The sequence below is a fragment of the Thalassophryne amazonica genome, chromosome 21, assembly GCF_902500255.1.
Source record: "Thalassophryne amazonica chromosome 21, fThaAma1.1, whole genome shotgun sequence".
NCBI classification, from domain to species: Eukaryota; Metazoa; Chordata; class Actinopteri; order Batrachoidiformes; family Batrachoididae; genus Thalassophryne; species Thalassophryne amazonica.
The window spans coordinates 20,566,287-20,583,230 of record NC_047123.1 but is presented as its reverse complement, the minus strand read 5'-3'; the positions used below and the strand labels follow the sequence as shown (position 1 = coordinate 20,583,230).

At 39.6% G+C, this 16,944-nt stretch overlaps 1 protein-coding gene across 1 annotated transcript; it reads right to left on the bottom strand.

Moving 5' to 3' along the window:
• Nucleotides 1-15,071: 15,071 nt before the first annotated feature.
• Nucleotides 15,072-16,944, bottom strand: LOC117503252 (potassium voltage-gated channel subfamily F member 1-like). The gene has a single exon (XM_034162459.1). The coding sequence runs from the start codon at nucleotides 16,812-16,814 to the stop codon at nucleotides 15,348-15,350; it is 1,467 nt and encodes a 488-aa protein (XP_034018350.1). The 5' UTR covers nucleotides 16,815-16,944; the 3' UTR covers nucleotides 15,072-15,347.

The window sequence follows — 16,944 nt, the reverse complement described above, 5'->3', positions numbered from 1 at the left end:
ACAAAAGTACAGGTGCTGGTCATATGATTAGAATATCATGAAAAAGTTGATTTAATCAGTAATTCCATTCAAAAAGTGAAACATGTATATTATATTCATTCATTACACACAGATTGATATATTTCAAGTGTTTATTTCTTTTAATTTTGATGATTATAACTGACAACTCATGAAAATCCCAAATTCAGTATCTCAGAAAATTTGAATATTACTTAAGACTAATACAAAAAAAGGGTTTTTAGAAATGTTGGCCAATTGAAAAGTATGAACATGTACAGCACTCAATACGTAATTGGGGCTCATTTTGCCTGAATTACTGCAGCAATGTGGCGTGGCATGGGTTCGATCAATCTGTGGCACTGCTCAGGTGGTATGAGAGCCCAGGTTGCTCTGATAGTGACCTTCAGCTCTTCTGCATTGTTGGGTCTGGTGTGTCACATCTTCCTCTTCACAATACCCCGTAGAGTTTCAATGGGGTTAAGGTCTGGTAAGAACAGGGACACCATGGTCCTTAAACCAGGTGCTGGTAGCTTTGACACTGTGTGCAGGTGCCAAGTCCTGTTGGAAAATGAAATCTGCATGTCCATAAAGTTGGTCAGCAGCAGGAAGCATAAAGTGCTCTACAACTTCCTGGTAGATGGCTGCGTTGACGTTGGACCTCAGAAAACACAGTGGACCAACACCAGCAGATGACATGGCCCCAAACCATCACTGACTGTGGAAACTTTACACTGGACCTCAAGCAACGTGGATTCTGTGCCTCTCCTTTCTTCCTCCAGACTCTAGGTCCTTGATTTCCAAAGGAAATGCAAAATTTACTTTCACCAGAGAACATAACTTTGGACCACTCAGCAGCAGTCCAGTCCTTTTTGTCTTTAGGTCAGGTAAGACGTCAAGTCAGCAGTCTGCCCCATGATTGTATAGCAACAGAACTAGACTGAGAGACCAGTTAAAGGCCTTTGCAGGTGTTTGGAGTCTGACACCAGCTGTCTTCAATATTCAACCTTTACACAATATTCTAATTTTATGAGATACCGAATTTGGGGTTTTCATTAGTTGTCAGTTAGAATCATCAAATTTAAAAGAAATAAAAACTTGAAATATATGAGTCTGTGTGGAATGAATGTATACATTATACAAATTTTACTTTGTGAATGGAATTACTGAAATAAATTCATGATATTCTAATTATATGACCAGCACATGTACATCTAAGGACAGACAATCATGGGATGCTGAACATATCCTGAACAGATCCTTTTATATCTTTGATCCTGATCATGTTTCTAATTGCTGGCCTGTGATCCTGATCCTTTCTTCCTGATAACTCATTATATCCTGACCTTTTATCCTAATCACTAATCTTTGATCTGGATTGCTTACCATTGATACTGATCGCAGGACTGAGCTCCTGAATGCTGAAGTTTGAAATTGATCACTGACATTTTATATTTGATCCTGATCATGTCCTTATTCTTGAATGCTCATATTTGGTTCTAACTGCGGGCTTCTGATCCTGATCTTTGTTCCTGATAATCACTCACGTTTGATCCTAATCTTTGATCCTGACGACAGATTAGAGGTCCTGAATCTTAAAGTTTGAACTTCATCACTGACTTTTGTCAGCAAGCCTTGGTGCTTACCTTTGATCCTGCTGATCTTTCTTTGATCCAGTTGGCCGGCAGTTTACACTAATTAGTTATCTTTGATCTTCATCACTTATATTTGATCCTGACCTGGAATCTTTAATCCAAACTGGTAACCACTTATACTGATGACTCATCTTTGATCCTGATCGAGTATCTTTAATCCAGTTTGCTTACCGTTGATTCTATCTTTGGTAGGATCAGTGATATTACTGATCACTTATCTTTGGTTCATATCTTTGATCCTGACCACTTATTTTTAATCCAGACTGCTGACACTGATCCTGATCCCTCATCTTTGATCCTGATCTTTGATACGAATTACTTACCTTTGACTGCTGAACTTAGATCCTGATTGATTAGATTTTGTAACTGAGAACAACAAAACTTGTCAGATTAAGATAATTCATGTCATCTTTAAAGCACAACAAAGAACCGAAGATCATATTTTAAAGTTTAAATTTCAGAATGTCTCACCCCGTTTCTCTCTTTCACATAAAAATTCAAAGATGTATAGCTGCAGAGACTCAAGTTCTCACAAACGCAGGGATTGTGATTGATTTCCAGCAGTCTCACTAACATACAGATCGCACACATGCAGTGAAGCAAGCTCAGCTTGATGCTTTATTATTATTTTTTTCACACATCTGACTGCACAATGCAGGGCTCCTGCTGGAAGCATAGTGGGAACGGCTGGCGGGCGCAGCAGTGTGGGGCGGGGGGAGATGGGGGTGGCATCACAAACACAATCAACTGGCATTTCTCACTCATCAGGTTTGTTGAGAAAGCGAATCCTGCTGCTGCCAAAGCTCATTGTCAAATCTTTATCGTCAGAAAAACACAACATGCTGCAAGGGACAGAATGAGATCTGATCTAATCCTGCGCCTGCAGAATCACAACCTCTTACACATGTAGCTGCTTTTGTTTCCAAACTTTTAACAACATTTTTCTCATGATTCCATCCTCTGAATTCTTGATGTCGTGTGTGCCATCTTGTACTCTCACCTTATTTTCTTGCACATACAATCCTGCACATGCACACATGCATAGAGCTGCTGATTATCATCTATACATATTAATACATATTAAAGGCAACCATAGGGCTGATAGTATAACTGCTGTTCCTAAAGTAGCATTTTTTTGGGGGGGGGGACTCCGGTGAGTACGGTCACATCTCCTCCTCTCTCCTCCCCTTCTGTGTTTTTCTCTATCTCTGCCCCAACCTTCAAAAGTACCAACTTCACCAGACTGTGTATTCTTCAAACTATATTTGGAATAACCATGGAATTGGTCAGCTGGTCTCTCAACGCTGTTGACACCATTTTTTCAACAAGGAATCAGGGCTGGGGGACCCCGCATGGCCAGATGGAACCTATCCTGCAGGCTATGTTCTCGTCGCCTGGGAGAAGTGGCGCCTCATGTGCTTGGCACACTCTCCTTGGAAGACGTCCACACCCCAGGCTCGGTTGCGCAGCATGAAGCTGCTGCAAACCCATACTCACATTGCCTCAATTCAGATGATGTACGGTTTGAAAGTTTAGCATACATAAACAATCAAATGTATATGTGCGGTTGCTTTAATTCTGATAGGTGCCATTATTACGCTCAACTAGCAATAATTGTGGATTAATTGCTGTATTTTTGTCTGAGGTAATTGGGTGTGATATGAATTGCCTGTTTAGGGTTCAATAAAGTTGTTTGAATCTTGGAATTGGTTTGTCTCCCTCACTGACAACCACACCTGCTCCTAATCCATCACTAATCCCACATCCATTAACCAGAATTAATCCAGAAGGTGATCATATATTATAATATGTAATATATAATTATAATATAATATATAATATCCCACATCCATGGGATATTATATGAGTAAGACAAAGAAACCAGGCTTTACTGAGGTTGTTCTCGTTATCTGGCCTTTTACTGTGGTGAGATATGAGATGATAGCATGGATTGCAGGCTAGCTATAGGCTGTAACGTAACAAAATGTGGAAACGGTGGGGCGCTGTGAATACTTTCCAGATGCTTCCTATCTATCTATCTATATATCCATCTATCTATGTCTGTCTGTCTATCTGATTCTCAACTCATCTTGTCTACCCTCATCTGATTTTTATCTAATTGAATCCAATATAATCTAATCTCATCGAGCCTCATCTAATGTATTTTAATGTAATACAATCTAATCTAATCTAATACAATGCAGTGTGTCCTTATCTAATCTAATCTAAACTAAGATATAATACTGTATTTGTCCTCCACAGTATTTTTTTTTTTTTTGTGTGTGTGTGAAAAATATGGGGCCCCTTGTAACATGCCCCTGACCTTCAACTTTAGGAGCCTGTGCATTAATCCGGCCCTGCCTGTAAATAAGCATGTGGTGAAGAGGGTCCTTTTGAATCATGGGTCAGTGGTGTGTGAATCTTTACAACGCACAGCCCACACAACATATTTTTGTGTGCAATCGCTCGTGTGCACTCGTAGGCGGTGGAGAGTAGGTGATGGTTGTGCAAATCGGCGAGTGAGCTTGTAAATCTAAATCTGAACTTGAAGGCGTACATGTAGTTGCATGGGCGTGCGCTGCAGGAGCATTGTTCCGTTACACAATACGTGCCTTTGACATTCCCGGCTGCACCCGTCAGCATGCAGAAAAGCTTTTCTCCTGAGCCTTGACGTGTGCGAGTGTGCTGCTGGCCAGCAGCGATAGCAGAATGATGTTTAGGATGCGTGTGGGCGGACAGCCTCAGAGTCATATTGGAACCCAGTGGATAGCAACACAACACTGAAGGCGGCGGGAAAACTTTAACTCTGCACGTGAAATAAATCAGCAGACATGCATCACCCTGCTTTATTTCAGCATTATCTCATAAGCTGCCACTCTGTTCTTTTGGTGCATGACTATAACTCTTGCAGTTCCAACCTATTCATTGCAACATTAAAGTAAATGTCTCTGATAAATTTGCATTCTGCACTCTGCTTATCTGATGTAAGGAAAAGGCGATAAGCATCAATCATAATCATGGATGTTGAGTCTTGTTTAAAGATAAGGACAAACGCCTGCCTGAGTGCAAACTGCTGCTGTCCACGTGACTTCTTGAGATATCTCATTTATGGTGTGAAACCATACGGCTGTTCCTGAGAACTTGGACGATGTTTACCTCACCCAGTCTCAGCGGGTAAATCTGGCAGCAGCAATTACATCTCCATGAATCATCTGATATCTAAGTGGAAATTGTGAGTTAAATGTCAGAATTTTAATTACACCTCTCCCTCTGTTCCATTTGCTTTCCTGAAGTTTGTTCAGTTTGTGTGCAAAAAAATCGACAGCACATTAGGCCAACATATGAGAGCCGGGCGATCACAGGCCATTTTGAGACCCTATTTCCAATGTATGTGTATGTGGGAATGACAACAGAAGGACACAACAATATGTGTTGATGAGTCAAATATAATGTCTATTTTATTGGCATACATAATATTTAAATTTATTCATTTAATTCATTTTTATGTGCCATGTCTGATTCTTCCATCCTGTTTCCATACATCGCAGATTCTCTTGGAATCCTTTGAGGAATATCAATATATCAAATCACATCAATATCAAATCATAGCATAATTTGAGGATTTGTTTCTCCACCTGTTTCTTCCACTACTCCTCTCAGGCTCCTTGGCTGATTTCCACCAGATTTGATATATGGATGAGGGTCAAAGACAGAATTGCCCTAAAAGGGTTTGTTTTGAGAAAGGTCAATGGTATCAAAGATCAATTTTTTTTTTTTTTCACTCTGATGGCCACCAAATTTGGCACAAATATGTAGGCATGTGGGGTCAAGCTGATTGGGGTTTTTTCCACTCATTTGCACAAAAACTTGACAGGTGTATCGAAATGGGTTCTGGAATTGCCCAACACAATCAAACTGCTTGTTGGCCTTCTCCTCCTAGGTCCTTTTGCTAATTTCTACCAAACTTTGTCTGTCAGGGACCCTGAAATACCCTTAAAGAATTCATGATCGTGAAGGTCAAGGTCAAGGAGTTTTATTTTTAACACAGTTTGGACAAGCTGTGACAAACTCCAGAATTGTCCTGTCATAAATTTGCTTTTTCAATAATATTTCAAAGGATATACCTTTCTGATGTCATAAACCTGCTTTTTCGATAATATTTCAAAGGATATCATACCTTTCTGATGTCATAAACTTGCTTTTTCAATAATATTTCAAAGGATATCGTAACTTTCTGGTGTCATAATCCTGCTTGTTCAATAATATTTCAAAGGATATTGTACCTTTCTGGTGTCATAAACCTGCTTTTTCATTTGAAAGGATATCATACCTTTCTGATGTCATAAACCCAACCCAGTCTACCTCCTTTTTCAATAATATTTCAAAGGATATACCTTTCTGATGTCATAACCTGCTTTTTCAATAATGTTTCAAAGGATATCATACCTGATGTCATAAACCTGCTTTTTCAATAATGTTTCAAAGGATATACCTTTCTGATGTCATAAACCTGCTTTTTCGATAATATTTCAAAGGATATCATACCTTTCTGATGTCATAAACTTGCTTTTTCAATATTTCAAAGGATATCATACCTTTCTGATGTCATAAATGTGCTTTTTCAATAATATTCAAAGGATATCATACCTTTCTGATGTCATAAACCTGCTTTTTCAATAATGTTTCAAAGGATATCATACCTTTCTGATGTCATAAATTTGCTTTTTCAAGAATATTTCAAAGGATATCATACCTTTCTGATGTAATAAACCTGCTTTTTCAATAATATTTCAAAGGATATACCTTTCTGATGTCATAAACCTGCTTTTTCGATAATATTTCAAAGGATATACCTTTCTGATGTCATAAACTTGCTTTTTCAATAATATTTCAAAGGATATCGTAACTTTCTGGTGTCATAATCCTGCTTGTTCAAGAATATTTCAAAGGATATCATACCTTTCTGATGTAATAAACCTGCTTTTTCAATAGTGTTTCAAAGGATATCATACCTTTCTGATGTCATAAATTTGCTTTTTCAATAATATTTCAAAGGATATACCTTTCTGATGTCATAAACCTGCTTTTTCAATAATATTTCAAAGGATATCATACCTTTCTGATGTCATAAACTTGCTTTTTCAATAATATTTCAAAGGATATCGTAACTTTCTGGTGTCATAATCCTGCTTGTTCAATAATATTTCAAAGGATATCGTACCTTTCTGGTGTCATAAACCTGCTTTTTCATTTGAAAGGATATCATACCTTTCTGATGTCAGAAACCCAACCCAGTCTACCTCCTTTTTCAATAATATTTCAAAGGATATACCTTTCTGATGTCATAACCTGCTTTTTCAATAATGTTTCAAAGGATATCATACCTGATGTCATAAACCTGCTTTTTCAATAATGTTTCAAAGGATATACCTTTCTGATGTCATAAACCTGCTTTTTCGATAATATTTCAAAGGATATCATACCTTTCTGATGTCATAAACTTGCTTTTTCAATAACATTTCAAAGGATATCGTAACTTTCTGGTGTCATAATCCTGCTTGTTCAATAATATTTCAAAGGATATCGTACCTTTCTGGTGTCATAAACCTGCTTTTTCATTTGAAAGGATATCATACCTTTCTGATGTCATAAACCCAACCCAGTCTACCTCCTTTTTCAATAATATTTCAAAGGATATACTTTTCTGATGTCATAACCTGCTTTTTCAATAATGTTTCAAAGGATATCATACCTGATGTCATAAACCTGCTTTTTCAATAATGTTTCAAAGGATATACCTTTCTGATGTCACAACCTGCTTTTTCAATAATGTTTCAAAGGATATCATACCTTTCTGATGTCATAAACCCAACCCAGTCTACCTGCTTTTTCAATAATATTTCAAAGGATATCATACCTTTCTGAAGTCACAAACCTGCTTTTTCAATAATATTTCAAAGGATATCATAGCTTTCTGATGTCACAAACCTTCTTTTTCAATATTTAAAAGGATATCATACCTGTCCGATGACATAAATCTGCTTTTTCAATAATATTTTGAAGGATATACCGTTCTGTCATAAACCTGCTTTTTCAATAATGTTTAAAATGACATCATATTCTGCTGTTGTCATGAAGCTGATTTTCTAACAGAGTTTAAAAGGAATTCCTATCTTAATGATGTATTAAAGAGGTTTTTTTTCCAGAATGTTTAAAAAGAAATCCTATCCTCATGATGACATAAAAACTTTTTCAAGACCATTTAAAGGGAAATCAGATCCTGATGTCATGAAACTGTTTTTTCAATAATATTTAAAAGGAAATTATATCCTGATGATGTCATGTTTTTTTTTTTTTTCCAAAGGAAAGGTAGCCTATGGTCCACTATGCTGCCATAATTTGCATTTGGCTTCTTGTTCTCCCGTATAGAGCCCCATTTTGATATGGCACAATTTTACACTGTATGCCCTTCTTGACACAAATCCTGATGTACAAGGTGAAACGGGTAACCTTGCTGTGAGGGAATAGCACCACCATCACCATGCCGCCAGTCTCAAATTAATACTCATTGATAATGAGAAGAATTTTGATCAACCACAGTGTGTTTGAAACACTTTATTTCCATGATAATGTTTGCTATTTCTCTTTAGATAACAACAATCAATCATCCGTCACAGCTTCTTCAAGTGGAACTTGTCAGCAACATCATTTGAACTTTAGCAGTTAGCTAACTTTTTCTCTGTGAGCTACTATTTTAAAGGTACGATGGCGTTTTAGGACCACACTGAATTTTTTTTTTTAGACTTCGAGAATAATGTGATAATATTACAAGAATAAAGTCGTAATATTATGAGAATAAAGTCATAATTTTAAGACTTCGAGAATAAAGTTGTAATTTTACGAGAATAAAGTCATAATTTTACAAGAAAAAAGTCGTAATATTATCAATCAATCAATCAATCAATTTTTTTTTATATAGCGCCAAATCAATCAATCAATCAATCAATTTTTTTATATAGCGCCAAATCACAACAAACAGTTGCCCCAAGGCGCTTTATATTGTAAGGCAAGGCCATACCATAATTATGTAAAACCCCAACGGTCAAAACGACCCCCTGTGAGCAAGCACTTGGCTACAGTGGGAAGGAAAAACTCCCTTTTAACAAAAAGAAACCTCCAGCAGAACCAGGCTCAGGGAGGGGCAGTCTTCTGCTGGGACTGGTTGGGGCTGAGGGAGAGAACCAGGAAAAAGACATGCTGTGGAGGGGAGCAGAGATCGATCACTAATGATTAAATGCAGAGTGGTGCATACAGAGCAAAAGAGAAAGAAACAGTGCATCGTGGGAACCCCCCAGCAGTCTACGTCTATAGCAGCATAACTAAGGGATGGTTCAGGGTCACCTGATCCAGCCCTAACTATAAGCTTTAGCAAAAAGGAAAGTTTTAAGCCTAATCTTAAAAGTAGAGAGGGTGTCTGTCTCCCTGATCTGAATTGGGAGCTGGTTCCACAGGAGAGGAGCCTGAAAGCTGAAGGCTCTGCCTCCCATTCTACTCTTACAAACCCTAGGAACTACAAGTAAGCCTGCAGTCTGAGAGCGAAGCGCTCTATTGGGGTGATATGGTACTACGAGGTCCCTAAGATAAGATGGGAGCTGATTATTCAAAACCTTATAAGTAAGAAGAAGAATTTTAAATTCTATTCTAGAGTTAACAGGAAGCCAATGAAGAGAGGCCAATATGGGTGAGATATGCTCTCTCCTTCTAGTCCCCGTTAGTACTCTAGCTGCAGCATTTTGAATTAACTGAAGGCTTTTTAGGGAACTTTTAGGACAACCTGATAATAATGAATTACAATAGTCCAGCCTAGAGGAAATAAATGCATGAATTAGTTTTTCAGCATCACTCTGAGACAAGACCTTTCTAATTTTAGAGATATTGCGTAAATGCAAAAAAGCAGTCCTACATATTTGTTTAATATGCGCTTTGAATGACATATCCTGATCAAAAATGACTCCAAGATTTCTCACAGTATTACTAGAGGTCAGGGTAATGCCATCCAGAGTAAGGATCTGATTAGACACCATGTTTCTAAGATTTGTGGGGCCAAGTACAATAACTTCAGTTTTATCTGAGTTTAAAAGCAGGAAATTAGAGGTCATCCATGTCTTTATGTCTGTAAGACAATCCTGCAGTTTAGCTAATTGGTGTGTGTCCTCTTCATGGATAGATAAAGCTGGGTATCATCTGCGTAACAATGAAAATTTAAACAATACCGTCTAATAATACTGCCTAAGGGAAGCATGTATAAAGTGAATAAAATTGGTCCTAGCACAGAACCTTGTGGAACTCCATAATTAACTTTAGTCTGTGAAGAAGATTCCCCATTTACATGAACAAATTGTAATCTATTAGACAAATATGATTCAAACCACCGCAGCGCAGTGCCTTTAATACCTATGGCATGCTCTAATCTCTGTAATAAAATTTTATGGTCAACAGTATCAAAAGCAGCACCGAGGTCTAACAGAACAAGCACAGAGATGAGTCCACTGTCCGAGGCCATAAGAAGATCATTTGTAACCTTCACTAATGCTGTTTCTGTACTATGATGAATTCTAAAACCTGACTGAAACTCTTCAAATAGACCATTCCTCTGCAGATGATCAGTTAGCTGTTTTACAACTACCCTTTCAAGAATTTTTGAGAGAAAAGGAAGGTTGGAGATTGGCCTATAATTAGCTAAGATAGCTGGGTCAAGTGATGGCTTTTTAAGTAATGGTTTAATTACTGCCACCTTAAAAGCCTGTGGTACATAGCCAACTAACAAAGATAGATTGATCATATTTAAGATCGAAGCATTAAATAATGGTAGGGCTTCCTTGAGCAGCCTGGTAGGAATGGGGTCTAATAAACATGTTGATGGTTTGGATGAAGTAACTAATGAAAATAACTCAGACAGAACAATCGGAGAGAAAGAGTCTAACCAAATACCGGCATCACTGAAAGCAGCCAAAGATAACGAAACATCTTTGGGATGGTTATGAGTAATTTTTTCTTTAATAGTTAGAATTTTGTTAGCAAAGAAAGTCATGAAGTCATTACTAGTTAAAGTTAATGGAATACTCAGCTCAATAGAGCTCTGACTCTTTGTCAGCCTGGCTACAGTGCTGAAAAGAAACCTGGGGTTGTTCTTATTTTCTTCAATTAGTGATGAGTAGAAAGATGTCCTAGCTTTACGGAGGGCTTTTTTATAGAGCAACAGACTCTTTTTCCAGGCTAAGTGAAGATCTTCTAAATTAGTGAGACGCCATTTCCTCTCCAACGTACGGGTTATCTGCTTTAAGTTACGAGTTTGTGAGTTATACCACGGAGTCAGGCACTTCTGATTTAAAGCTCTCTTTTTCAGAGGAGCTACAGCATCCAAAGTTGTCTTCAATGAGGATGTAAAACTATTGACGAGATACTCTATCTCACTTACAGAGTTTAGGTAGCTACTCTGCACTGTGTTGGTATATGGCATTAGAGAACATAAAGAAGGAATCATATCCTTAAACCTAGTTACAGCGCTTTCTGAAAGACTTCTAGTGTAATGAAACTTATTCCCCACTGCTGGGTAGTCCATCAGAGTAAATGTAAATGTTATTAAGAAATGATCAGACAGAAGGGAGTTTTCAGGGAATACTGTTAAGTCTTCTATTTCCATACCATAAGTCAGAACAAGATCTAAGATATGATTAAAGTGGTGGGTAGACTCATTTACTTTTTGAGCAAAGCCAATAGAGTCTAATAATAGATTAAATGCAGGGTTGAGGCTGTCATTCTCAGCATCTGTGTGGATGTTAAAATCGCCCACTATAATTATCTTATCTGAGCTAAGCACTAAGTCAGACAAAAGGTCTGAAAATTCACAGAGAAACTCACAGTAACGACCAGGTGGACGATAGATAATAACAAATAAAACTGGTTTTTGGGACTTCCAATTTGGATGGACAAGACTAAGAGTCAAGCTTTCAAATGAATTAAAGCTCTGTCTGGGTTTTTGATTAATTAATAAGCTGGAATGGAAGACTGCTGCTAATCCTCCGCCTCGGCCCGTGCTACGAGCATTCTGACAGTTAGTGTGACTCGGGGGTGTTGACTCATTTAAACTAACATATTCATCCTGCTGTAACCAGGTTTCTGTAAGGCAGAATAAATCAATATGTTGATCAATTATTATATCATTTACCAACAGGGACTTAGAAGAGAGAGACCTAATGTTTAATAGACCACATTTAACTGTTTTAGTCTGTGGTGCAGTTGAAGGTGCTATATTATTTTTTCTTTTTGAATTTTTATGCTTAAATAGATTTTTGCTGGTTATTGGTGGTCTGGGAGCAGACACCGTCTCTACAGGGATGGGGTAATGAGGGGATGGCAGGGGGAGAGAAGCTGCAGAGAGTTGTGTAAGACTACAACTCTGCTTCCTGGTCCCAACCCTGGATAAGTCACGGTTTGGAGGATTTAAGAAAATTGGCCAGATTTCTAGAAATGAGAGCTGCTCCATCCAAAGTGGGATGGATGCCATCTCTCCTAACAAGACCAGGTTTTCCCCAGAAGCTTTGCCAATTATCTATGAAGCCCACCTCATTTTTTGGACACCACTCAGACAGCCAGCAATTCAAGGAGAACATGCGGCTAAACATGTGACTCCCGGTCCGATTGGGGAGGGGCCCAGAGAAAACTACAGAGTCCGACATTGTTTTTGCAAAGTTACACACCGATTCAATGTTAATTTATTATGAGAATAAATTTGTAATTTTATGAGAATAAAGTCATAATATTACGAGAATAATGTCATAATATAATATTTTGACTTTTTTCTTGTAATATTCCAACTTTTTTCTCGTAAAACTACGACTTTTTTCTCAGAATATTATGACTTTATTCTCATAATATTACAACTTTTTTTCTCATAATATTACGACTTTATTCTCGAAGTCCAAAAAAAAAAAAAAAAGAAATTCAATGTGGCCCTAAAACTCCATCGTATAAAGGATAAGTTCACTTTGTACAAACTTAATCATACTAAACATTGTGAGCAAGAAAGCCTCTGACTGCTGGGCTCACCTTTGATAAGCAGTGTTGCCACAGTTACTTTGAAAAAGTAATCCAATTACTGATTACTGATTACTCCTTGAAAAAGTAACTTAGTTACTTTACTGATTACTCAATTGGAAAAGTAACTAAGTTAGATTACTAGTTACTTTTTTAGTTACTTTTCCCAGCTGCTGACAACAACCCTCTGCCACCTCAACATGACAATGATACCTGTTTTGCCAAAACTCACTTTATAGTCACCCTTTCTTGACTTCAATGAAAATAAATACTTGTTTTATAAAAAGTAAAATAAAGACGTCTTTCTTGACCTCATATTTAACTGTTGACAGCACTGTAACAGTAAAACTTGCCATTTCTAACCTACATTGTTTATAAATCAATCAATCAATCAATCAATTTTTTTATATAGCGCCAAATCACAACAAACAGTTGCCCCAAGGTGCTTTATATTGTAAGGCAAGGCCATACAATAATTATGTAAAACCCCAACGGTCAAAACGACCCCCTGTGAGCAAGCACTTGGCTACAGTGGGAAGGAAAAACTCCCTTTTAACAGGAAGAAACCTCCAGCAGAACCAGGCTCAGGGAGGGGCAGTCCTCTGCTGGGACTGGTTGGGGCTGAGGGAGAGAACCAGGAAAAAGACATGCTGTGGAGGGGAGCAGAGATCGATCACTAATGATTAAATGCAGAGTGGTGCATACAGAGCAAAAAGAGAAAGAAACACTCAGTGCATCATGGGAACCCCCCAGCAGTCTACGTCTATAGCAGCATAACTAAGGGATGGTTCAGGGTCACCTGATCCAGCCCTAACTATAAGCTTTAGCAAAAAGGAAAGTTTTAAGCCTAATCGTTAATAAATGTAACTATTGAATTTTTTTCTAACATTTTTCTAACATTTCAATTCTCTCTAAACATTTTACTTGTCCAAATTATTATTATAAGTAGTATTAGTAGTTGTAGTAAACAAAAAAGGCTTCAAAACTGGACCTTTAATCTAGGGGTGTTGTGGGGGGGGCACATCCTTGCCCCACACCCCCATTCAATCTGGATTCGCCCCTGCTTTGGCGTCTGAGCACAAAGAATGGATAACATTTATTTATGCAGAAAACATGACCAGATTTACAGGTAAGAAAGTTTTATTGCGTTTTCACATCATGTGGTCCTCAGAAAGAGAGTTTAGGTGCATTTGAGTGGAAAATAGTGTTAGTTGTTGACGTGTCGCGGAGGATCAGCTGTTTTTAGCAGCAGATACGGAGCGGCTCAGCTCAGAATTCTAAATAAAGGAGGAAAAAAAGTATAAAAATGTCTGTAAATCTCAGTGCAGGTGTGCTGTTATCACTGCGCTTTAAGAGGTGAGGAGGAGTTGTAGCTGCTGTAGAAAACTGCGGATGAAAAGCTCACAGCTCGTTTAAAGTGGGCAGTTCAGTCGAACCCCAACCTTCTGCCCACGGACCAAGTTTAATTCTGCTATCGACCCACAATGCAAAAATAATAGTAACGCACAGTGACTTGGAGAAGTAACTTTAATCTGATTACTGATTTGGAAAGATTAACGCGTTAGATTACTCGTTACTAAAAAAAAGTGGTCAGATTAGACCGGCATCACTGTTGATAAGTGCTTTGTCTGCAAGAAACCCTTTTTTGAAACATTAGCAAAGAGAATAATGCTAACAACCTAATTTGTTGACACAGCGGTAAAAAGAAATCTGAAGAAATGTGTCTAGCTAAGTTGATTTTTCGTTCATACAAATTTATATAACTCTGCATCATTATGAGAAGCCAGCTGTGGTTGGTTTGTTACTGTGCATGTTGACGGAAGCATAGGCCGTTGTAATCGTAATTGTATCAAATAACTCAGAAATAGGTGGGCAGAATTTCAACAAAGTATCTAAGACGTGTCTCCAGATGAATTTACAATAAAAATCTGTCCAAGGTAAAAGTTGTCACAAATACAGTCCCAAAAAACACAATTTTCATGATATTGTTGAAATCGATCGGGCTACATTGATGATGTCAAGCACGTAATATTCCCCATGTTAATTTATTAATATAATCTGTAAGATATCTTGGTATGATAATTATTAAACCCAAGAATGGTTGAATAACTGCAACATGCAATTTAAGGTTAGAAAAAATTATGATAATGCATGGAGAAATGCGCCACATTGCCAAAATGTTGAAGCTGACACTCGCTCACAACACAAGTGAACTTGTCCTTTAAATTAAGGAGAGTGGTATCCATTACTATATGGATAGTGATCCCAGTGATACCCATTCCTAATTAGAATGGAATCTAGAAACAGAAACTGCAAATGTTGGAGCTATAACACAAAAACTCTACAACAGAACAAATTGTTACAAATGTTCCGGTCTCCCCTATAAAATCATCTCTTTAAATGTGGGAGTGAGCGATGAAGGGTTTAAGCAGCCAGCACACGTTCTAACTAATAACTAGATCATCCATGATGACTAAAATATCTCGTTTTGAACATGATGACTACAGTCCTGTTGTTTTATTTACACCAGTAACGCTGCAATGTGCAGGTTAACTTTGAACATATCCTTCAAGCACCACGTGTTTCTGACATCTTCATTCAGTGGCCTCCGCTGTCAAAGCTGGTGTCCACGCTGGGGGTCCGGATCCCTGCAGCAGCACCTCCTCTGGGATCCTTCAGTAAGGGGATGAAGGTGTCACTGGGCCACACACCTGCGCAGCCCACGTGTTTCTCCGGTCCATGTGGCGCCTTCAGGTCGCGATCGCCGGCGGAGCGCAGCGCCATCAGCTCGATCTCGTGCTTGGCGGCGGTCTCCAGCACCTGTTGCTTGTTGTAGAACATGACGAAATTGTTGATGATGGGGTGAATTGGCAGCGCGATGGCGATCACCCCGCACAGGAAGCTGATGGCAGCGTTGCACCGACCTAAAGTGGTCTTCGGATACACGTCTCCGTAGCCCACGGTGGTCATGGTGATCACGGCCCACCAGAACGACTGGGGGATGCTGGTGAACAGAGTGTCCGGGTGGTTCTGCTCCATGGTGTAACCCAGTGCAGAGAAAAGGAACACCCCGACGCCCATGTACATGAGAAGCAGCCCGAGCTCCTTGAAGCTGCTCTTCAGGGCGGACGTGAGGGTTTGGAGTCCGGATGAATGGCGCGCCAGCTTGAAAATGCGCGCAATGCGCATTATGCGTAAAGCCTGCACCGCCTGCTGCACGTTGGCCAACTCCATCACTCCTGCGCCGAAGGAGGTGAGGATCAAAACCACGAAGAAGGGCATGATCGCCATGAAGTCGATGATGTTCATGAAGGCCAGGACGAATTTGACTTTGTTCGGTGAGGAGATCAGGCGCAGCACGTACTCGACCGTGAACCACCCGATGCACACGGTCTCGATGAGCTCCAGAGTCGGGTTTTCCGTTAGGTTACCTTCCGAATCCTCCACCTGCAGGTCCGGGATGGTCCCCACGCACATCACCACGGAGGAGACGAGGATGAAGATGAAAGAAACGATGGCGACGACGTGCGCGGGCAGCGAGGACTCCGGCTTCTCCATCAGTCTCCACAGACACGTCCGGACGCGCCTCCAGCCGCCCGCGGACGGATCTCCTTCCCGGTCCACCAGGATGGTCTTAACTTTCTCAGCGATCTCCGCCAGCTCGTCCTCCACCTCCTTCAGGTGGCTCCTGCAGCACTCGTCGAGAAAGTCGGAACCGATTCTCCAGAACTCCATCTCCTTCATGAAGCACATCGGGCAGATGCCGCGCTTCATGTGGATCTCTCCGTACAGATACAGCTCCATGATGCACTTAAACGCCTCGGGGTCTCTGTCGAAATAAAACTCTCCCGTGTCCGGATCGTAGTCGTCACAAAGTAGAATAATTTCTTCAGAACTCCTGAGTGAGCTGTTCGCCAGTTCCGCCAAGCGGGTGTCCGGGAATCGGTTCAAAACGTCTGCGTACAACACCTGTTTCACCCCGCCGATATTAACAACAATCTCCGTTTCATCGCTGGCGTCAGATCCGTTACAATCCGTGTAACGCGACCTGTGGATCCCCCACATTCCTGCCGACGCCTCAAACTCAGCTCTGCGCGCCTCAAAGTCAACGAAACGCTCCGGCGCCGCCGTGCGTAATAACCTCCAAATCCTCGGGTTTCTGCGCGCGATCGACGAACCAAATATGCTCGGTGCA